At 47.9% G+C, this 23,884-nt stretch overlaps 2 protein-coding genes across 7 annotated transcripts; both read left to right on the top strand.

The window, feature by feature from the left end:
* The first annotated feature begins 250 nt into the window (after positions 1-250).
* On the top strand, positions 251-13,691 carry hipk1b (homeodomain interacting protein kinase 1b). Of its 5 annotated transcripts, none has more exons than XM_084445191.1 (18): positions 251-549; positions 1,404-2,143; positions 2,622-2,813; positions 4,487-4,668; positions 5,153-5,276; positions 5,543-5,662; positions 5,988-6,074; positions 6,393-6,577; positions 7,199-7,352; positions 7,450-7,636; positions 7,900-8,018; positions 8,321-8,458; positions 9,682-9,842; positions 9,922-9,996; positions 10,534-10,704; positions 11,837-12,036; positions 12,495-12,604; positions 13,179-13,691. In XM_084445191.1, exons 2-18 carry the CDS (start codon positions 1,406-1,408, stop codon positions 13,632-13,634), a joined length of 3,399 nt encoding a protein of 1,132 aa, XP_084301317.1. In that variant the 5' UTR covers positions 251-549; positions 1,404-1,405; the 3' UTR covers positions 13,635-13,691. The 5 variants fall into 5 exon arrangements, with proteins under 5 accessions (XP_084301317.1, XP_084301316.1, XP_084301315.1 ...); XM_084445190.1 differs by having other exon boundaries at positions 9,679-9,842; positions 9,925-9,996; XM_084445189.1 differs by having other exon boundaries at positions 9,679-9,842.
* A 1,832-nt stretch (positions 13,692-15,523) lies between these two features.
* Positions 15,524-19,623, top strand: b3galt6 (UDP-Gal:betaGal beta 1,3-galactosyltransferase polypeptide 6). 2 transcript variants are annotated; one of them, XM_084445832.1, is made up of 2 exons: positions 15,524-15,765; positions 16,202-19,623. In XM_084445832.1, exons 1-2 carry the CDS (start codon positions 15,758-15,760, stop codon positions 17,244-17,246), a joined length of 1,053 nt encoding a protein of 350 aa, XP_084301958.1. In that variant the 5' UTR covers positions 15,524-15,757; the 3' UTR covers positions 17,247-19,623. The 2 variants fall into 2 exon arrangements, with proteins under 2 accessions (XP_084301958.1, XP_084301959.1); XM_084445833.1 differs by having other exon boundaries at positions 15,524-15,812.
* Positions 19,624-23,884: the final 4,261 nt, after the last annotated feature.

Here is a 23,884-nt window from a genome sequence, read left to right as displayed (position 1 = left end):
TAACAGTGTTATTTATTTTTATGTCAGAAATAATATTTAGTTGTTTTTGTTTTTTTGCTAAACCCATGTTCTTGTCTCTGATGCGGAGCTAGTCCCTCCCGTGGAACATGTAATATTGGGTTATGTAATAATCGCGCCCCTGTTTATCTAACGCGATAGTTTTGGAGTGCTCGAGTTCTGTCGTATTTACGGTACAGTCAGAAGCTAGTGATATAACCAGGACGTGGTTCGTTCCGGTGAGAGGCAGGCTGCTGCTGGTCTGGAGGATTACTCCTTTCAAGCTTTTAAATTAACAATTTTAATTACAAGAAACAGGTTTTATTACTCGACTACTTTTTATTTCTTGTTATCTCAACGATCCAAGTGTTTTCCGCCGAACAACGCACTTTTTGGATGTTCCTGCCTACTCTCTCGTTGAAAAAAAAACAATGCAGGCCTAGCTAGCCCCCTAGCCGAAGCTAAGCGGATAATCGGTGCTAGCCTGCAGTGCAGGGGATTTAAACTGATGACTCAAGGCCGATTCTCGACGCTACACTGAAATAAATACCGGTGGGTGTATATTTTAACCTTTTATGGTCGTGTTAGTGTGGTATTTTTGCAGCTCTCTTCAAAATGTCTTGTGATGAATCTAGTTTGGCTATACTAGGCTTCACATCAGCCTTGGTCGGTATTTAGTGCTAACTGTTCGCTATCAAGTAGCTAGCTAGCGGTTAGCCCAGTCTTAGCTAGTCTAGCTAGCTACTTTTCTGTTCACGTTATTGCTCTATCAACAACGTAAAGTTTTGGTTGTTCGGTGGTAACATAGCTAGCTAATTATCCTATTTTTGCATCGTGACTCGTGAATGAATGCCATTTCAACCGACTTGAGTTAACTTGCTAAGACGTCACGTCCATACACAAGGTTAAGAGACTTCGCAATGCCAGTGAATCAGCTGACGTTAGCCCAGTGGTTGCCGTTTTGTTCTAAGACAGACACCAGGAAATGGGGCCATGTTACCCCACAATTATGGCGTAGGTTTGAAGGGTTTTAATATGCCGGAGAGGACTGGTGATAACTTGGCTACCAAGTCTTGGTGCATCTTACCGATCACTGAATCAGGTATAGGCTAGGCCCAGCCAAGTAAAGAGCAGGGCGTTGAATACGTCTATACCGGGAACACCATTGCTTTTACTCTCAGTAACATACAACGTTACCATACGAAATATGTAGGTAGGTACTTTATTCATCTCCGAGGGGACATTGCACCGTAACAACAGCCGCATTCAAGGGACATCAAAGGAGATTGAGTTGAATAGATATTCAATTCAATATAGTATAAATATAATGTACAATACAATATAAATGTCCCAGCGACTGACTATAACTTCCTTCATTTCTCTGTCTCGCCCTCCCTCCCGCGTAGCGATGTCCTCCCAGCTGCAGGTCTTCTCCCCCCCCACCGTCTCCTCCAGCGCCTTCTGTCGGGTGAAGAAGCTCAAGGTGGAGAACTGCATGTACGACGTGTCGACCACGGACGCCTACGGCACGGTGGGTGGCCAGCCGGCGTACACCTTCGCCCCCACCATGGCCGTGCCGCCGTTCGTCCCCTCCGCCCTGGTGTTCCCGCCCCCCCCGTCCGGCTCCCGGGGCCAGGTGGTTGTCCGGGCGGCCGACAGCACGGGCAGCCTCCCCCGGGGCTCCAGCAGACGCCTGGCCGGCGAGCACCACCACCACCACTACAGCTCGCACGCCGCGGTGGAGGCGGCGTCCGGCTCGCGCGGCCACCACAGGCAGGGACAGAAGAGGAAGAACGAGGAGCCCGCGGAGGGTGCCAGCGGGAGCGGCAGCGTCCAGATCCTGGAGGAGCTCTCCGCCCCGCCCTTCTCCACCCGCACGGGGGCCGGAGGAGGCGGGGGCACCGGCCAGTCCATCCCCCACTCGGCCCCCACCACCAAGAGCAGCAGCTCCAACGGCGAGGGCGACTACCAGCTGGTGCAGCACGAGATCCTGTGCTCTGTGTCCTGCAGCTACGAGGTGCTGGAGTTCCTTGGCCGGGGCACCTTTGGACAGGTGGCCAAATGCTGGAAGAGGGGCACCAATGAGATAGTGGCCATCAAGATCCTCAAGAACCACCCATCCTATGCTCGCCAGGGGCAGATAGAGGTATGACCACCCCTCCTACGCCTGCTAGGGGCAGATGGAGGTATAACCACCTCTCCTATGCCCCCAGGGGCAGGTAGAGGTATAACCACCCCTCCTACGCCCTCAGGGGCAGATAGAGGTATAACCACACCTCCTACGTCCGCCAGGGGCAGATAGAGGTATAACTACCTCTCCTACGCCCCCAGGGGCAGGTAGAGATATAACCACCCCTCCTACGCCCCCCAGGGGCAGATGGAGGTATAACCACCTCTCCTATGCCCCCAGTGGCAGGTAGAGGTATAACCACCCCTCCTATGCCCGCCAGGGGCAGATAGTCATAACCACGCGCCCTACTCCCCCAGGGGCAGATGGGTATAAGACAACCCTTTTAATGTTTGTTTGGCATCTGATCTATCTTCATTCTGACCGGTCTTGTTGGGATGATTTGCTGTCTGGAATGTCTGCATACTCCTAATAGCAATGCGTCGTCCGTCACCAGGTGGGAATCCTGAACCGCCTGAGCGCGGAGAATGCGGACGAGTTCAACTTTGTGCGCTCGTACGAGTGCTTCCAGCACAAGGGACACACCTGCCTGGTGTTTGAGATGCTAGAGCAGAACCTGTACGACTTCCTGAAACACAGCAAGTTCAGCCCACTGCCTCTGAGGCACATCAGGCCCATCCTGCAACAGGTAATAACATCATTTATTACTAGCGCGTTATCAACCAATATTATCAACATGACATCTGAAAACAAATGATTCTCACTACTTAAGCTGTCTCACTGTATTGATACCCAATGGAATAATAGGTTAAATAGGTATAGAACTCATAGTACTCATTTACATTTTGACGTTTTGCTTCGGTTACAAGATAAGTCGCTTAAATAATAAGACAAATTCACAGAACACCAGTGAGTATTATAGAATGTATTTCATATGTGTGTGTATATATATATATATATATATATATATACGGGTCCATATCGCGGACACGCATGCTCACACCTGCGCAGATCAGCTGCTCTGAGTGGAGAGAATGGAAACGGTCAAACATTTGGTTGCTTGTTGCTAAGTGCAAAGTCTTTTGCAAATGAGGAAGGAAACATGAGCAATCGTTTAAACATTTAGCAAAAGCGCATCATAGGCTTCTCGTGGAGAACTGCACCGCTTTCCACTGCCTAGTAGTTTTCTCCTTCAGCTGGTATGAATGTTCACAAGTCAGAGTTAATTACGTTCATTACTATCATTATGTTATTTCATTAAACATCAAATCCAATTAGAAAACAAACAGAAACTGCGTGGGGATTAAACATTGATTTGACTGTAGCCGTGTCAATTGATTGTAGCAACTGTTGTCATAGGGACAACATTGTCATAGGGAGTCTCTGAGCACTAGCGTGAAAAGGCACGTTCAAGACGGAGCTTAATTACGTGGTTTAATATTTTAAGATCTGATAAGCCTACCCACAGAGCACTGACATTATACAAACATGGGTTAGTAATTAAGCAACTTTATCATAAAAGTTTAAAACTTTTATAACCCTGCAGTGCAGCTACTTTGTTTCTTGTTACTTTTTGTTGTTTTTAAAAGATGATTGAATAAAATATTTAGATATTAATGAGTCCATTTTTTTAAATATTTATTTGGGGTAAATTAAGTGTTATTAATTGAGCAATAAAAATAATCATTAAAATAATAGTTAAATTAGGTGTTATATTAAGCGATTAATCAGAAAAAATAATCGCTAGATTAATCGTTTGAAAAATAGTCGTTAGGTGCAGCCCTAATATATATATATACAGGCGCATCTAAAACAATTAGAATATTGTGGAAAAGTTCATTATTTTCCCTAATTGTTTTCCGTAATTTAATTCAAAAAGTGAAACTTTCATATATTATAGATTCATTACACATGAAGTGAAATATTTCATGGCTGATTGCCTCCATGCCACGCTCCACGTTGATGCACTAATTTGTGCAAAAGGAAAGTAGTATAGAGTGAAATGAACATACTGTACAGTCATAAAGATTAAAACAAAAAAGGCTTGATATATTTCACTTTGTGTAATGGATCTAGAAGACATGAAAGTTTCACTTTTTGAATTAAATGACAGAATATAATGAACTTTTTCACAATTTTTTTGGGGGGTGCACGTATATATATATATATATATATATATTTATGTGTATATATATATATGTATGTGTATATATGCAAACATGCATGCATACATACATACATACATACATACATACATACATACATACATACATACATACATACATACATATTAATCTGAATGGAGAGACAGAGAGAGAGGTTAGCTGGAGTCAGGACCGCGGTATTCTGTGTGTTTTGTAGGTGGCCACGGCCCTGATGAAGCTGAAGAGCCTGGGCCTGATCCACGCTGACCTGAAGCCTGAGAACATCATGCTGGTGGACCCCCTGAGGCAGCCCTACCGGGTCAAGGTCATCGACTTCGGCTCGGCCAGCCACGTCTCCAAGGCCGTCTGCTCCACCTACCTGCAGTCACGCTACTACAGGTCAGAGACAGAATCCCCTGTGACCAATGCTTATGGGATACCTCTGTGTAGACCACAGGGATAGCTAACACATAATGGACGACCATGTAGGCAACGTCTCTAACTATGTATCTACTCCACTGATAGTCATGTCTCTCTTATGAAGTATTTAGCCCATCTTTATTGCTCTGTAAATGTTCTTATCCAATAGACTTAAACATTTTCCAGAAGCTTGCTCGATCGTCTCGTTGAAAGAGGTCAGAGAAGAATTTTTACAGCTCACTTTTTTGGCCCCTGGGTGCTGTTTTTTCTTTTTTGCTTCCCTCTGAAATATGTAGTGGTGGGACCTATGTCCATCCCCCCATCGATCTCGAAAGCGAGTTGTATTGTCTCTGTGTATGAAACGCGCTATATGAATAAAGTTTGATTTGATTTGACCTCCGTGGAGAAGATGCATCTTCAGTAGCGTTGTTATGAACGAGTTCCTCTTTCCATGTCCCCGTAGAGCTCCAGAGATTATCCTGGGCCTGCCGTTCTGCGAGGCCATAGACATGTGGTCTCTGGGCTGTGTGATCGCCGAGCTCTTCCTGGGCTGGCCACTCTACCCTGGAGCCTCGGAGTACGACCAGGTCAGTAGGTCAAACACATCCATCCATACCAGGTAGAATTGTCCAATCGATTTGAACAATTCTTAATTGGAACCCAACCCAATACCTGGCTTCACAGCACTGAGAGGAACAGACTGGATAAATGGATAGATCTGGGTAATTAAGCTAAGCTTTGGACGAAAGAGGGTTATTACCTCAGAAACACATTCTTACGCACACACACACACCCACACTCATTCAATCTCAGTGTATTAGTGTGTAATGCGATGTTGTGTTGGTACCCCCAGATCCGGTACATCTCCCAGACCCAGGGTTTGCCGGCAGAGTACCTGCTCAGCGCCGGGACCAAGACCAGCCGCTTCTTCAACCGCGGTCCCGACTCCAGCTATCCTCTCTGGAGGCTCAAGGTGGCGCTACACACACTCTCTCTCCCTCTCTTACACTTACATTTGAGTCATTCAGCAGACGCTTCTATCCACAGAGACTTATAATTACGAGCTAGGGTTAAGTGTCTTGCTCAAGGGCACAACTGCACTAGGCAGTGATTGATGGGAAATCACTTGTCAAATGGCCAGGCCCAGTCTGGAACCAGCGATCTTTCAGCGCTCTTACCATCGGGCTACGTAGGGCCCGCTCTCTCAGCCTGTGTATGATCTGTGAATGATCTTTCTGTAGCAAAATCTCAGTGCCAGAACGTGGCTTTTACAGCATTTTCTGTGTTTTTTTTCTCAGACGCCGTCGGAGCACGAGGTAGAGATGGGCATCAAGTCCAAAGAGGCCAGGAAGTACATTTTCAACTGTCTGGATGACATGATGCAAGTAGGTGGACGCTACTGTAGTGAAAACCATCTAAATGTGTCTGGCCACCACCCCGACCAACGCCAACCGACTCCCAACACCCCCACATTCTAAAGTTGGCAGTTGTTAGAATGTTGGAAGTTTAAATTTCAGCAAAAATCCATCCAACCGACGACAAGTTGCCAGCAAACATGGCACACCCATCCAACAATGGTGTTGGTTGGGTCAGTGTGTAGATGCCTTAACTGAACATAAACTCTTACACTCTTTATTTAGAGAGCAAAGTGTTTTATTTGACCAATGGTTGTTTGACCTCTGTGGTTGTGTTTCCTGTTGCAGGTCAACCTGTCGTCTCACCTCGAGGGGACAGACATGCTGGCGGAGAAGGCCGATAGGCGGGAGTTTATTGACCTGCTGAAGCGCATGCTCCGATTGGACGCTGACAAGAGGATAACGCCCACCAAGACTCTGGGACACCCCTTCGTCACCATGACCCACCTGCTGGACTTCCCGCATAGCTCCCAGTAAGTGTGGTGTTGGGGTGGCGTTGGTGTTTTGGCGTTATGACAGCAACACCGTACATTTTACTAACGTCTGCTCTGCTGCATCCGTACGCATGTTTTCTTTGAACATTTAAACTGGAACGGCTGTTTAAAAACATTAAAAAATCGTTTGCATTAAGCATAAAAATGGCAACGAGAGTATTTGTAGGCCTGCTTACAGCCGCTTTTGTGAAGTTTCAACTAGTTTGCAACGTCGGCGAAGAAGAGTGAAAGAAAGAGGACTCGGGTTATAACCAGAGTTTTATTCATCGTTTTATTAGATGAACGTGGGCGTTGATGCACGAAAATGAATTACTCTCTCAGTTTCGACGAAGTAAAACTAGCAAATTGCTTCAAAATTGCAGCGCTGAGTGTGGACAAATGGTATTTTATGAAAATATTTTACTTTTATTTTCGGAGCTCAGACAACGCGCGTCTTAACACCACATTGCGCAACCGGAAGTCTACGAAAATGAAGTAAATGGGTTTTTAAAAAGCAACAATAATGTAAATGGTGACCAGTGTGTGACCCAACACCGAGTAACACCGATTTAACCACGGCAACCCTACTGACCGTCTGAGATGATCACCTCTCTCCGCCAGTGTGAAGTCCTGCTTCCAGAACATGGAGATCTGCAAGCGCCGGACCTCGTCCTTCGACAACAGCAAGACCCTGTTCTCCGCCAACACTGTCCCCAACACCGCCGCCGGCAACCTCACCGTCACCTTCAGCAGCCAGCTCAACCAGCACAACCAGGCCAGTAGACAACGCACCCCTCCCCCCCTCACCTTCCTCAAGTGGTCTCTCCCCACAACCATCTCCCATGTTAAACGGAAACGTATTGTACCAACAGGTACCTTCGGCGGGGGGGGCCGTGCCGCTGCTGAACTACCAGCCGGCGCTGTACCAGCAGGCCACCATCAACATCCCCGGGCTGACCCAGCAGAGCGTCCCCCTGCAGGCGCGTCCCGCCGGGCTCTGCAGCCAGGGGGAGCCCTTCCAGCAGACGCTCATCGTCTGCCCCCCTTCCACCATCCAGGGTGAGCGCAAGTCTGGCCCGGGACTGCATACATATGTCCTCATCACCTTTCATAAGAGTTCTGATCACAAACATAGAAGGAGTGTATCTTTATCACAAATATAGGAGTATATTTTTCAAGTTGAAATTGATTATTAGTTTTCTGTCCTTTCTGCAAATGGTTGTAGGTTCGACGTCGTCCGGAGAGTTCCGCTAGGGGACGTCGGCGTCGTCCTTCGTGTTGCGGCCGCCACTGACCGGTCCGGTTCTGTTTTTCCCACACAGGGCTGCAGTCGTCCAATAAGAGCTCCAGTTTCCCGGTGAGGATGGACAACACGGTCCCCATCGTGGCTCAGAACCAATCGGCTCAGCCCCTCCAGATCCAGCCAGGCATGCTGACGCAGGTACGACCGCGTGGGTCGCCTCGATTTCAGAAGTCATAAAAGACTGGCTCTGTTGTGTGTGTGCATGTGTGTGCGTGTGTGTGTGTGAGGCTAGGAATCCAGCAGCGACAAATCTCGGTTGACTAGCCTTTGTACAGGTGGCCGAGAAGCCAGGGCTCCTGCGTAGCCGGCCAGTCGTTCCCGAGGAGCGCTTGTTCTCCCGCGCGGCGTTCAGTTTCACCAGACCTAAGAGCTGTCCTTCCACACCTCCCTCCCCCCTCCCTCTCTCGCTGGACCACCCGCCCCCCCTTCTCCTCCCCCAGGGCTCCTGCACTCCCCTGATGGTCGCCACTCTCCACCCCCCCCCAGCGGGCGTGGCCCCCCAGTACTCTCTGCCCCTGGGGCTGGGGGCTGCCGGGATGGGCCGCCCGGCCCTGCTGGAGCACACGGCCACCGTGCTGGTAAACCCCCCCCCACCCCACTCACCCCCCCCCCCCCCCCCCCACACCACTGAGGCGCACGCGCCACCGCTGTCTCTGCCTCCGCCCTGGCTCTCTCTCTCTCTCTCTCTCTCTCCTGCTTTTATTTTCTGCTACTCTCTCTTCTTCTCCTCCCTAGCCTCTCTCTCTCCCCCCAGACTCTCTCTCTCTCTCTCCTCCCCACCTCTCTCTCTCCTCCCCTCCTCTCTCTCTCCTCACCAGACTCTCCCCCTCTCTCTCTCTCTCCCTCTCCCTGCCCCTGGTCTCTCTCTGCAGGTCTGCTGAAGGCATGGAGGCGCATGTGCAGCTGACCGCTCTGCGCTTTGCTTGTGGCTTCCTTGTCCTTCTCGCCCCCCCCCCCCCCTTCATTTCAGTAAAGAAGATGCAGCTGCGTTAACACACACACACACACACAACCGCGTCACGGCTCAACGTCCTCTCCTGCCATCCCCTCTTGTTTCAGCTTGACAATATTCGGCATGACTGTTGTTGGAGAGCTAGTCCGTCCGTCCGTCTACCCCCCCCCCCCCCCCACCTCAGTGACTAACTCATCTCTCTCTCCAGAGTCTCCTCTCTCTCTCTTTAACAGGGTCCGTGGTTCTCGCCGCGCCCCCGCCTGCGTCCGGTTCCGCGCCTCGCCGTCCGCAGTGCATGACGCCATCGAGCGCTTGGCTTTTTTCCGACATTAACAGGATTCTCGGCGGCGTTAATCTGTCTTGCCGTACAACAGCCGAGACCGTTTTTTAAGCAGTTTTAGAATAGAACGCGTTGAAACTTGTCTTTTCAGTTCTAATACTGCAGATATGACGGATGGTGTCACGGTCGGTCTTTTAAAAGACTCCCGTTTTAGAACAAAGAGGGACATTCTGGAGTACAAACGTTCTAGAACTGCTTAAAGCCGTCTCGGTTGCCGCGTGCGAACCCAGCGTCAGACGAGCCGTGTTGTTAGTGAGGCTGCAGCTGTCTCTTTGTTTTCCAGGCTCTGTTTTGGTTTGAGTTCTGTGCTTGACCTTGTGTACAGAAGAAGGCTGTTGGTCTGTCTGTCTTTCTCCTGGCTTGTATCTTTCTGCATGGCTCAGTTCACTCATAGCTATGCCTGACCCACGGCTTCAATCATTAACTAGGGAATGTCTCATGTTTTGATGTTGCACAGGCAAAAGATTGAATAGTGGCATGTTTGTGTGTGTGTGTGTTCCCTTTAGCAGGCTTGGCCAGCGGGCACCCAGCAGATCCTCATCCCTTCGTCATGGCAACAGGTTCCGGGCGTGGCCATCCACGGCGCCGCCCACCACCAGTCCGTCGTCACGGAGTCTCCCATGGAGACGATCCTTGCGGAGGCGTCGGCCCAGCACTCCCACAGCTGGAGGTAGGTGCCGCCGCCGTTCTCGCACGTTTACGGCTCGTCACGCGCCTTGCGTAGGATCTAATCCGACCTTTGACCTCAGCAGGGGCGTGGCCCAGGGTCGGCCGCAGCAGGACAGGAAGAGGCTGAAGGCGCGGCGAGGCGAGAGCAGAAACAGGTGGGGCCGAGGAGAAGAGACCAATATCCGGTCTCTCATCAGGTTTTCATGGTGGACGTCTGAGTCGGTGTTTGTGTAGCCTGTTGGTTTCGCTGGAAGCTCGGTGTTTTTGTAGGTTCGAACCAGGGCTGGGTATCGATTCGAATTTCAAGAATCAATTCAATTCCGATTCACAAGGTTCAGAATCGATTATCTCGATTCGATTCAATATCGATTCGGTTAGTGTTACTAAAACTTTTTTTTTTTGCTGTGACCTTAATTACATGACTGCCAAGTTATGCATCAATACTACTGTACGGCTGGGTATCGATACTCATTTCCAAAAATGAATGAATCAATGAATGAATGAACTATTCATTCCTTCATTTATTCACTCATTCATTAAATAAAAGATTGATTTTGGGATTCATGAATCGATTAATCAAATTTTTTTTAACCCAGCCCTAGTTCGAACACACGACCTTGCAGTGTATTAAATGAAGGAGAGCAGGTGAGATTCAAGTGAGGGAATGACTGAAGACGCGTTCGTCTTTCTAGGAACGTGTCCACCGCGTCCCTGCTCAGCACCACCGGCGTGACCCCGCCCACCTCCAGCGTCGTCACCTCTCAGCCAATCATCATCTCGGACACGCCCAGCCCCGCGGTCAGCATCATCACCATCCACAGCGACACGGACACGGAGGACGAGAGGAAGTTCCATCCGGCCAGGTGAGCTCACTTCCTCCCTCTCCCAGATACCAAGACATCACCTTAGTCCTTTAGCATTTATCCGTTTATCCAAAGCGACTTGCACTATTAAAGACAAAGTGCAAGAGTAGCAAACTAAAAATACAAGGATCGTGGTAGTACTTCTTGAAGAGGTAAGTTTTGAGCCTGCGGTGAAAGTCGGGCAGTGAATCTGCTGTCCTGACGTCAGTGGGCAGTTCGTTCCACTACTGTGAGGCCAGGACAGAGAAGAGCCGTGACCGTGTCGAGCGACCGCAGGGGCCTCGGAGTGACGGGGCAACCCGTCGCCCCGAGGTAGCAGATATTTGGTTAAAATAACATATGGTTGCCTACTACTTAGGTAACATGTCTGTAACTATTTATCTACTCTTATTTTTTTATGGTGTTACGTTTCTTATAATGTAGTAGTGTAATAATAATAATAATACTATATTAAATGCAAATAAAATGCATTAAATTCAAAGTGCTTTCTAACAGAGTGTGCATTCAGGAGTGAATTAAACATAAAAATAGAAAAACAGGAAAATAAGATGAAAGATAAAAGATAAGAAATCAAGTAAAATAGTGTAAAATGACACGCTTGCCCTGATAGTTGAGTATCTTAGGAAGATACAGAACTACTGTCGCAGGGTGTAATCAAGAACGGCGCCCTCGCCTGTGAGGTATGTAGTATTTATTCCGTGCTTAGTGTTGTGTAAAATATTCCTATAGCGAATACAATCAACCATTTCCCAGGAGCTTGCTTGATCATGTCGTTGAGAAAGGTCAGGGTTCAGATGGGTGAACTGTTTTTTGCTTCCCTCTGGAGAATCAGGGGTAGGATCACTATGTCCACCCCGCCCCCCCCTCCCTTCCTCTCCGCATCGTGTTGCCTCTGTGTATGAAATGCCCTATATAAATAAAGATTGATTTGATTTGAAAATACATATAAACTAAACTGAAATGGATAACATTCCACTTGGGTGGACAGTGCTAAATATTCCTCTGGAAAGTCCCCTGCTACCCCCTGCTCCCTGAGAAATGAGAACCAGATGCCTGCGTCTGTCCGTCTGTCTGTGACTCTTTATCCTGGTCTCTCTGACTGCTGAGTCATTGCGGGTGTGTTTTCTTCCAGCTGTGTTGTGACTCAGCGGACCAACGTCATCAGCTGCGTGACGGTCCACGACTCGGACTCGTCCACGGCCAGCCCGCTCACGCCCCGCCCCCGCACGCACGCCCACCTGGCCGCCGGAGGCTCCGCCTCCTCGCGCCACGCCAAGTCGCTGGCCGTGGTCGCCCCCTCCGTTAAGACTCAGCCCACTGAGAGCGCTACAGGTGAGAACTAGGGCTGTCGCACACACACACACACACACCCACACAAAGGATATATACACACACTGATATCTACACACATGGATACACACAGACAGACACACACACACTTCCAACATTCACATGCACTCCATACAACATCTCTTAAGCGCATTCATACACACTACTGGATCATGGCATTGTGTTACTGACTACAGAATATGTATACTTGCATACCACTACTATTATTACTATTACTACTACTACTACTACTACTATTATTACTATTACTTCTACTATTATTACTATTACTTCTACTATTATTACTATTACTACTACTATTATTACTATTACTGCTACTATTATTACTATTACTGCTACTATTATTATTACTGCTACTACTGCTACTACTACTACTACTATTACTATAACTACGACTGCTGATATATAAGGCTGTGGTCTCTTGTGTGTTTGGTTCCCAGGCCACGGCCACTCTGCTTACATGAAGCCCAAGAGGGCGTCCAACCGGCAGCCATGCAGCTCAGGAGACCGGCTGGTGCCCAGCCAATCACACCCCCTCAACCTCAGCCAGGTGAGACTCCCACCAATCACACCCTCTCAACCTCAGCCAGGTGAATCTCACAGCCAATCACACCCCCTCAGCCAGGTGAATCTCACAGCCAATCACACCCTCTCAACCTCAGCCAGGTGAATCTCACAGCCAATCACACCCCCCCCAACCTCAGCCGGATCAAGGTCCAGGTTACTTTATTTGTATCCAAATGTAAATTTATTGTGCAGAGTCAGATGTGAGACTGTAAAAAAAGACATCACATCAATACAGATTCATAAAACATCAAAACAAATCAACATCAAAACATCATTTCATTATAGTATTAAAATAGTCTTCAAATATAAGAAGGTCATAACAGAGTTCTTCTACACACACACACACACACACACACACACACACTAAAATGCCATGCATGGGTGAAGTTGCGTCTCACAGCCCATCACAATGTCTATTCATAGCCAGTGTATAATTAGCTTCTTATTAAATGTGATCTTTGTTGAGATCAGGTTTATAAAAGTCTTTGTATGAGACTGCTTAGTAATATTATTGATGTGACTTATTGAGACGCGTGTCATTGGTGCCGTGTGTCCAGGTGCAGCCTGTGGTGTCCTCGTCCTCGTCTCAGGACCGCTCGGGCGGGGCATCCCTCAGCTCCCTGCGCCGCCAGCAGGCCTACCCCCCCGCCTCCCACCACTACAGCTTCCAGGAAGTGCCCGTCCTCAGCTCCGCCCCCAGCCTCTACACATACCCGGCGTCCGTGGCGCTGGCCTCCGCCTCCCAGGCCATGGAACAGCTGCTGGGGCGCGGCCACGGCTCCTCCCCCTCCGGCTACGCCCCGCCCCCCGCCGCCACGTACGGGGCGACGCGGCGCGACGCGGCCAACAGGAAGGACGCCGTCGGGGGTCTGATCCACGGGCTCCCCGTCGCCGCCTACCACCAGCACCCGTTCACCGCCGGGGCGCCCTACGTCAGCGTCACGCCGCGCGCAGAGGCCTACGGGGCCTACCAGCTCAGCCCCCGACGCCTGGCGCAGTACCCCTACCTATGAGCCTCACACTCACTCACACACACACACAAGGCAGGTTGACCACAGTTTCAGTCTTGTGGATCGGTTCTGGGCGGGGAAGGGTGGGAGGGGTGGGTTGTCTAAACTATAGCACTACTGCGTTTGACTGTAAAGCAGTGGTTTCTATTCCGACCTGGTGTTACGCTATGCTGTTTTGGACAATTTTAGGACGTTTGGAGTATGTTTAGAAGTAAGGAGTATGTTTAAAAAAAAAAAATAGTGTATTTTATTATTTGTTAGTATATTGTTTTTTTTCCCGGCCCTTCACACCCACAAAGAAAGTATACCGTGTTTGTTTGTGTTTATTTTATCCACTTAGTACCCGCCTCTTATTGACTTTTGAATAGAATATTGTGGTAAACGTATCTGACCTGTGTATTGTTTTGTTTTTATGAGATGCCTTTGTGTCGGGCGGACCTGTCCTGTCAAGCCAAGCCAAGGGGCCGATCACAGGAGGCTAGTGACGGTCGCTGACATGGAGAGAGCCTTAAGGCGACCTTGTGTGTGTGTGTGTCTCTCGCTAAGTTAGGTAGGCTAGTTCACACTAATCCAGCTACGGCCCTCGTTTTCCTGAAACGTCTCACGTGCTTTGGTGTCCCATGTTTTGGTTTTACCCACCGCCACGTTTTCACCCGTGTGACTAAATTCTGTGTTTTCATCTTTGTGAGTTGTGATGAAAGAAGGTGGGGATTGAGGGGTGCTAGAAGACGGTTTAGGATAGACATGTTTTTAATAGAAGAGGAAGGAAGGAGGGAGTGTGTGGTTTTACACTGTGATGAGTTTTGTCGTTTTAACTTAAAAAAAATATATATATATATAACCATGAGTATTAGTTCTGTCACCATGGTAATAATGTAGAGAGACAGTGTTTGGTTTGAACCACGAGGAAACCAGTTCTAACATCGTCGCACAACACTGACAGTTTTACCGTTAATTTACTTTGTACTGTGATTGCTGAATGTATTTATGAAAAGCTGAGAGGTGCACTATCATACCTTGTCAGCCGAAATAGATTAAAAAAAAGAAATCAAACTAATTTGAAGGTATATTGAAAAAGGACTTTGTGGAAACAGTTTAGTTCTTCTTTTCCTTTTGGTGGCGAGGATATCACTGTCTGTTCAGCTACTGAAGCTGTCCTTGCTGATGCGGTTACTGGGCGACTTCAGAAGGATGTTTCCTCCTGGGCTGAGATATGAAGGGAAACGGGTGTTTTGGTTAACGTTCACTGGTCTCAGTTCAGTACTGTCTGACTTTGTCATTTAACCATCTACATTTCTCTGTCGAGGGAAGAGGGCTTAACCTCTTAACCTGCTCTCACTGTTTTCCAATAAAAAAAACATAAGTCCATGTCGTTAGTCATGACTCTTTATTTGATAATAAGCAGACTTACTTGTTAACTTGGGAGTTCTACAGTTTTTATTCATTGCGTTTATGGAAGTTGTTGAAGTGATGGTCCTTGTTCATGGTAAGAAATATGTCTGGATCTGCTACGGAAGAAAACATGACAAGTTATAATAGCTGTATTGATAATTGTAACTGCTAAGCTGCGATACTTTAAAAACATGATCAAGGCTACTCCATTGGAATCTGTGTGTGTGTCATTAATTCATATTCAAAAGTGAGAGACTGACATCAGTTTTATTTACGCATATAAACCAAATATTCTCAATACAAAATCCTTGGTGACATCTCAATGTATCGGTATCGTTCCCCATCAATCTCGTCCTCACACAAGCAATGTCACCAACCCAGCACTAGGTGGCGCAAAATCCCTTCCCATTCAATAACTGTCTGCGTCATCACTTACTACTGCCTCTACCGTTCTGTCTAATGCTTAGGATAGCTTAGCTAGCTAACTGCTCAGGCACAGACGCAGCTTGGCTTGCATCTAGCTATGTTTTCGTTTTACACATTTTAATCACCAGGGGCAGGGAACTCGGAGAAAAATATGCAGCAGGAGACATGGCTCCCGTCAGTTGTAACGTCAGCTTCTAGCCAGCTTTCTGAGATCATTCCTCGACAGCTACGCTAGCTCTTAAACCAGCCACCTGAGTTACTGTAGCAACGTCCTCTGCTCGCAGTTAGCTAGCAGTACATAGCAGTCAATGACCAGGTAACCATTATCAATGCTTTCAACATCCATCTAGCGTTGTGAGTCAGGTACTGTAAGTTACTGTACAGTTATCATGCTTCGTCTCTGTCAGCTAATCTCTAACGCTGTAACGTTGTGCATGCTAGGAGCAGCTAACGTTACTGTACTCCTAGCCAGCCTGCTAACTAGCGCTCTTCACTGCGTTCGCTGTCTTTGTAGATAGCCGACTAACATCCAGCTATAATAACCAACTAATCTGTGCCATACAGGTGAACGTGGTGTGTTACTGTGTTGGTTCACTGGCCACTTTGGCTTACTAACTATACTAAAATGCGATGCAACGCAAGTGCGTTGCTTACTATGGCTGCATAGCTATGATAATAGAGACACTGCTATTGGATGGACGTATATATATATATATAGTGTTATTAACTCTCTCTTTCCCTCCTACCACAAGCTTCAGCGCCATGAACCTGCTGCGCCTCGTGTGTCGCCACAAGACGGCCCTCGCCATTGGAGGGCTGTGCCTCTTCGCAGTGGTCCTCCTCTTCCTCGCCAAGTGCACCTCCGAGACCCTGAAGCAGCAGGGCCAGGCTCCGGACCCCCCCGGGCTGGCGCCCCGCGCCCACCATGCCCTCCAGCACCGCCCCCCCGCCGCCGAGCCCCTCCTCCCCTCGCGCCCCAAGGACCTGTCGGCCTTCCTGGTCGTCCTGATAACCACCGGACCCAAGTACACGGAACGGAGAAGCATCATCCGCAGTACCTGGCTGTCCAAGCGCGACCCGGACGTCCTGGCGCTGTTCGTGGTGGGCACCGAGGGCCTCCCCCGGGAGGACATGCAGAACCTCGACACGGAGCAGACCCGGCACAAGGACCTGCTCCTGCTGCCCGAGCTCCGGGACTCCTACGAGAACCTCACCCTCAAGCTGCTGCACATGTACTCCTGGCTGGACCAGAACGTGGACTTCAAGTTCGTCCTCAAGGCCGACGACGACACGTTCGCCCGTCTTGACCTGCTGAAGGAGGAGCTGAAGGGGAAGGAGGCGAGCCGGCTGTACTGGGGCTTCTTCTCGGGCCGGGGGCGGGTCAAAACGGCGGGGAAGTGGCGGGAGAGCGCCTGGGAGCTGTGCGACTACTACCTCCCCTACGCGCTGGGCGGTGGCTACTTCCTGTCGGCCGACCTGGTCCGCTACGTGCGCCTCAACGCCGCCTACCTCAAGATGTGGCAGAGCGAGGACGTGTCGCTGGGGGCGTGGCTGGCGCCCGTGGATGTCCGGCGGACGCACGACCCGCGCTTCGACACGGAGTACAAGTCGCGCGGGTGCAGCAACAAGTACCTGGTGACCCACAAGCAGAGCCTGGAGGACATGCTGGAGAAGCACCAGACCCTGCAGAGGGATGGACGTCTCTGCAAGGAGGAGGTCAAGCTGCGGCTGTCCTACGTCTACGACTGGGGCGTGCCGCCCTCGCAGTGCTGCCAGAGGAAGGACGGCATCCCCTGACCTCGCCCTGACCCCCCCCCCCTGACCTCCGCCTTGACCCCCCTGACCTCTGCTCTGATCCTGGCCGGCCGTAGATCAGCCACCCTTGCTGGGGGGAGCCGAATCCGTCCAACCCCCCCTAGAGTCTACACCTCTATGCACCTGTGATGGGGGTAGCGCTGGGGTCCTGGTTTAGCTTGTGTCATGCTCGACCAGCGTCGTCCCCCAACGTTAGGTCGGGGGGGCTCCTCTTCGTGATGAACTCCCTTGCCCTCGGCTCCCTCCTCCCCCCAAAACCATTTTCTATGTACATCCATCCATTTTCTTTGTACCTTTTGCAACTCGTATCTCTGATTTAAGGACCTCTGAAGAAATCAGTGACAAATACTCAAACGAATACGGACACCTCACCCCTTCTCTACTATGTCTCTCCGTTTTGATATGTTTACGTATTTATTTCTGAATTATTTATTCCTGAGCTGTGACCACAACACACTGGTACTGGACTGGGAGACAGGGGACCACGCTGCCCTCAGGCCTGGTCAGAGTTGAGTATGTTAGGATTCAACTCACTGACCTAGTCCAGACGTTGAAAATAATTAAATGTGTTTGTTAGGGATAGGCCTCATAGTACAGGAAGTACAGGAGTGCTCTGTCATGGTACCGAATGTGTGTTTATACTATGAGACTGAATGTTGGTAGGTTTTGATTCCTTCACCCTCTGCTGTGTGTGAGCTCACAGTCTTATGTAACAGCTCCTGCCTGCTGTCAGTGTTTGGTCAGCGTATTTACAAAGCCCTGTTGTCCCCTGCAGAGACCATATGTGTTTTGAGAGTGCTTGTGTGTATGTGTGTGTGTATGTGTGTGTGTGTGTTGGGGTGGGCTGGCTTGTCTGTATTTGTGTGTATGTATTTCAGATTTTTCTGCTTATAGGTATGCATGTGTGTGTGTGTGTGTGTGTCTGTGCTCGTGGAGTGTGTGTTTCAGCATGGCATCGTCCCAGCTGAGCTACTGTAATTATCTTTTTGTTTTTACCCTGAGGTAAACTGAGGTAGATATTTATCTTGTTGTTTTTACCCTGAGGTAAACTGAGGCAGATATTTATTTTTAGTTTTTACCCTGAGGTAAACTGAGGCAGATATTTATTTTTAGTTTTTACCCTGAGGTAAACTGAGGTAGATGTTTTTATTTTAGTTTTTACTCTGAGGTAAACTGAGGTAGATATTTCTCTTTTTGTTTTAATCCTGAGGTAAACTGAGGTAGATATTTATCTTGTTTTTACCCTGAGGTAAACTGAGGCAGATATTTATTTTTATTTTTAACCCTGAGGTAAACTGAGGTAGATATTTATCTTGTTGTTTTTACCCTGAGATAAATGTTAATTTTTTGTTTTTACTCTGAGGTAACCTGGGGTAGATATTTATCTTATTTTTACCCTGAGGTAGATATTTATTTTTTGTTTTTACCCTGAGGTAAACTGAGGTAGATATTTATCTTGTTATTTTGACCCTGAGGTAAACTGAGGTAGATAATCTTGTTGTTTTTACCCTGAGGTAGATATTTATTTTTTGTTTTTACCCTGAGGTAAACTGAGGTAGATATTTATCTTGTTGTTTTGACCCTGAGGTAAACTGAGGTAGATATGTATCTTATTGTTTTTACCCTGAGGTAGATATTTATTAGCAAAAGTGCTCACTATCCTTTTTGCTCCAGTGATAAATTCTTAAATCATGTCAAATGTTACAGTCACATTTCACTAACATGGAGAATGAAAGAGAAAAATGAAGCCTCAGAATGGGAAGGCAGTAGTAGAGGTCTGGGTCTTCGGGGGGAGGGCGAGTCGTGAGTTGTCCTGGTAACTGGTAGGAGTGGGAGGCGTGGCTTATCCTGGTCTCCTCCTTCCCCTCCTGGTCCTCTTTCTCAGTATTAGGGTGGACATGCAGACGTCGGGCCCCTCTGGTCCAGGTGGTAGAAGCCTTCAGAGAACACTTGACATACAGGAAAGAATTATGAGAAAGGGAGATGTGGCATAGCCAAGCAGCTTGCCTCTGCTGGATCCTCCGTGATATTTCCTATCACAAGGACAAAGACGGGGGAACTCAATGTATCAGCTGGCACTTGGTCACTTTTCAGCAAAACATTTCATACACTAAAAAATGATCATCAAATAACTTTTAAATATATTAAGCTTTGTGATGAACTTGCACTGCAGTAGCACAACAGGGGATTGTGTGTCATCTGAGGAGATTGAAATGCTGGGCGAAGCTGCAGTGGGTAGCCTATGTGATAGAAGAACTGCTGTATTGTACGACTAAGGGGAATATGCCATTGACAAGATCCTCACATTGATATTTCAAAATGACTGCCACACAATTTCATTGTTCATGTTGTTTTGCAGGTTGGCAAACCCTATTGAATGTTTTATTAAAATGTGTTTTTGAAAAGTGTATTGTTATTAGTATCTCACTCAGGCAGACACTACATAAAATAACTAGACTTCTCAAAGACGGAAGATGAATAGCCTCATACATCAAGGCTCAGTACTAGATAATATTCTGAAGGATATGTCTTGTTATTTCTCGGTCACCAAGTCCTTTATCATTCAAATTGATGCCTTCCATGAAAAGTAGAAGAGAAGCACAGCACTGTAGAGCCAAATTCAGGTGCATCACCACGTTGCTCCTCCCATGTTAATAGGAACTGATAATATTTAGGTAGGAACTCACCTGTTGTTGGCTAGGTGTTGCTCATGGGTGTATTAATAGAAGAGGGCAACCACACAAACAAATGGTGAACGCACGGCACTTAAATCGCGCTTTTCCACCTTAGCGGCACTCAAAGCGCTTTACAATGGCCTCTCATTCACACACCAATGGCAGTAGTTGCCATGCAAGGCGCTAACCTGCTCATTGGGTTAGGTGTCTTGCTCAAGGACACTTCGACATGTGGACAGTCGGAGCTGGGATTCGAACCACTGACCCTTCGGTCATTGAACGACCCGCTCTACCAACTGAACTACAGCCGCCCCACATGCGTACCAGGTTGTTTGCTGGATTATTGGGTTACTGATTATAGAAGGACAATAAATGGACCAAGTGTTGGCACAGCAGTTTATTGTCGGACTACTTTATCAACAAACACGGTAACGTAAAATGTGCGTCAATAGGCTCTATGCACACAATACTTCCGTGTTTGGGCTGGGGCGCACCTGAACTTCCGGTCACTAACTCCCTGTCAACAGAAAGCAGCTATAGCTGAATCCCAATAGGCTCTGTGCACCAGCTCCACTACTTCCTGAAAGTCACTTGGCACCTTTATTTCCTGTCCTATATGATTGGATTAAGTGATTAATCAGGTGTGAGGCAGACCCAGCGCACACCTGATTAATCACTTAATCCAATCATATTGGACAGGAAATAAAGAAGCCAAGTGGCGTTCAGGAAGTAGTGAAGCTGGTGCACAGAGCCTATGGCCACCTGTCTTGTCAGTCTCCCCGTGACTGTCAGTCTTAAGGGGGCGTAACCGTAGGACCTTGTCTCACTGCTGCTTGCGGCTTTAATTTGATTTTATTACACATTTTATTGCACAAAGTCTCTTAGTTCACGCAGCTGATTAACGTGTATCAGGATACAATAGAGATTCGCAGGCCAAGAATGTTCAGAAACTTTATTCTCACATGAAATGAAAAACATAAAACAAGCACACACTGAATAAATACTAACACCCACATAGCCACCCACCTGGTAAAGACACAGATGGTGGTGGATGATAACATATGTGGACGTGCTGAAGAAAAGGACTGGCTACATTAATAATGAACAGCTCTGGTATACTGGATCGGCATGTGTGGAGAGGTGTCATCTCAATAGACTGAGCTGTCCCAGCGGCCTTGACATGATGTTGGTAGGTAGGTAGGTAGGTAGGTAGGTAGTTAGGTAGGTAGGTAGGTAGGTAGGTAGGTAGGTAGGTAGGTAGGGTGGGTGGGTAGATGGACACGTAGGTAGGTAGGTAGCTGGGTAGGTGGATGGGTAGGTGGGTAGGTAGGTACTGTAGTTGCAAAGGAAGGTGTTGGTCGGTCATTGTGGGATTATTTGTTATGTCCTGAAGGGGTCCTAAATGGGGTCAACTATTGGCCCCAACTGTCTGCCAGTCTGTAGAGACACCACTAGATGCCACCGGGTTGGATAGGCGAGTAGACGTCACAGGGACGGGGCCGTTTCCCCGTGATGGTTGAGTAGGACGGGCTGTGTCAGATGCCCTCTTCACCATACAGTACGAGTTGGCCTTTCCTTGAATCTTTTTTTTCAGAATTGTCTCAGGAAAATCTGCTGTCTGCTCACTAATCAGACGGACTAAGGACGATGTTGACGTGGTGGATACCTTAGACCTTTCGCCCTTGCAGGGAGAGACACCGCTAGATGCCACAGGGTTGGATAGGTGGGAAGACACCAAGCGGGCGTGGCCGTTTACTCTACTCACCGTTGAGAACGGCGGTTTGGTAGACGAGGCTGTGTTAGACGCCATCTTAGCCAGACAGTCCGAGCTGGAAGTGGGCATTCCTGGAAAGACTTTTTCCCACCGATTGTGAAAGTTCCTCCAACAGAGATCCTGCTTCCTGTCGTGGTGTGGGACAAGAGGCCTTTCCTGGTGAAACGCTTCAAAGAAGGCACACTTTCTTTTGAAGGCTTCAATAGAGGCACGACTCTCGTCACTGCTGGTCACCTGTTTGAGTGTTTAATTTATAAAGGAAATACCAGATGGATATTGAGGTCATTAGGCTTCACAAAGACAGAGCAACTTCTGTAATCATTTGATTTCTGAATTATTACAAGTACAATGAAACTTTGATTACCCACCTTAGTGTTTCCTTGGCTATTTCTCCATTGACCTAGCCAGGACACTATCAGGACCAAGGAGAGACCAATCAAAACTCCCCAGCAGATCAGGACCAAGGAGACACAAATCAAAAGTCCCCAGCAGGGGAGTGTCACATCAAAATCTAACAGAGGTGGCTCATTCTTGAGCGTCGCCTCAGCAGGACCTTGGCTGCTTGAAATTAGAACCCTTATTAGGGTTCTAAAAAGAGAAGTCTCGAGCATATTGGTAAAGCTAAATCTTTAGCAACATGCCAATCTCATCGCAAACAAAGCACTGACGCTTGTCCACTTGTTACAGCTTTATATACCTTGCGGTTACGTGTAAATGTCACGTCATACGAACACCCGTGATGTCACAGACCGGATAGGAATCGCAAACACCGCACTGACGCTTACAGCTGGATATACCTTGCCGTTACGTGTAAATGTCACGTCATACGAACACCCGTGATGTCACAGACCGGATACGACAGTGACTTGACGGAGATCCAGGCGGCCAACTAAATGAAGTATATGTTGGGCTAGATTGTAATAGATTTACACTATTTTCTTTTAGCCTACTACAATTAATAGATAACATCGCGAAGATCGTTTCACGAAAATTAAGGACACGTAAAGAGAACGGTAGCCTATATGTGACACATCAGCCACTCTCAGCTGGAAGGGTATCCCCCAATATTAAACTGTCACTCAACAGTAATGAGCTACCTATTTAATACACGCCCACATCCAGAATCAAATAGGAGCGCTTAAAAGGTTGGTCGGATAACAGCCGATGTCTCCATAGTGATGTCATTCAGCGCTACTGTCGCTTAATTGTTCACGTTTTCGATATAGAGATGGGTAAGCATTATTGGCGATATTAAATGAGGATAATCGATCTCTATGAATCATTTATGTAGCCAGTGCCACCTTGTGGCTGCGGGTAGCAGCCCCTAAAGACATAAATGAGCGATAGGCAGCCACAGAAAAATAGCGAATAGTTCCGGCCGAGAGGAAAGGGCAGGTCATGGATGTATTAATTAAACTGGATACAGCCACTCCATTCACTGGCCGCTATCAACAATGAAGCCCTATTGAACCGCGCCATCTTGGCAAATTTGTAGTCATTTGACTATTTCCGGTGACTTTTGACTTGCGCAGTTGTGCTTTTCTGGCCTTCCGGTGACTTTTGACTTGCGCAGTTGAGCTTCTCTGGCCGACGCGCGTCCACGAAAAAGTTCACATTTATCTGAAATGTAGACGCGCGTTCCCGGCTCTCTCGGCTCTCCCCGCTTTGATTTAGCAATGAAAACCGGCTTGCATATTAACCTGTTTTTGTCAAATATATCAATTGGAGAAATTATTTTTTCATCCAGGCATCTTAGTTTTAACAGGTTAAATATAATTGAACATGTTTTGTTTGCTAGTAGATGGTATTCATTCCGTTCGCGATAACGTTATTGCAGCCAGGCTAAATTCCTCCAGGGAGCCAGTGACCGGCGAGTTGAAGAGCTTCACTCCCCGCCAGCAGGAGCTCTGGCCGCGGCTACCGCATCTCGGATAACCCGCTGAGTTCCTGGCTGCTATTTCACACTCGCCCTTGATCAATCCCAATACCGATCCATGGTAATAATGAATCAATCGTTCAGATCAGATCGGCAGTGCTGCATGCATGTTACAACATCATTGTTAGCTTTATTAACATAACCATAGCCTACATTTATCTCTCTAACGTTAGGCTATCCATCTTACACCAGTCGGCCATTCGATAGCTGGAAGCGGTCAACGCCAACGTTGACT

The sequence above is a fragment of the Borostomias antarcticus genome (genome assembly GCF_949987555.1).
Source record: "Borostomias antarcticus genome assembly, chromosome: 11".
Classification (NCBI taxonomy): domain Eukaryota; kingdom Metazoa; phylum Chordata; class Actinopteri; order Stomiiformes; family Stomiidae; genus Borostomias; species Borostomias antarcticus.
This window is presented reverse-complemented; position numbering and strand designations above follow the sequence as displayed.

Bases quoted from the DNA above. Each gene is read 5' to 3' on its own strand.
- hipk1b (XM_084445189.1), top strand. From the start codon at position 1,406: ATGTCCTCCCAGCTGCAGGTCTTCTCCCCCCCCACCGTCTCCTCCAGC. The intron at 4,669-5,152 runs GTCAGAGACAGA...ATGTCCCCGTAG, and splicing joins CTGCAGTCACGCTACTACAG to AGCTCCAGAGATTATCCTGG. The intron at 12,605-13,178 runs GTGAGACTCCCA...CCGTGTGTCCAG, and splicing joins ACCCCCTCAACCTCAGCCAG to GTGCAGCCTGTGGTGTCCTC.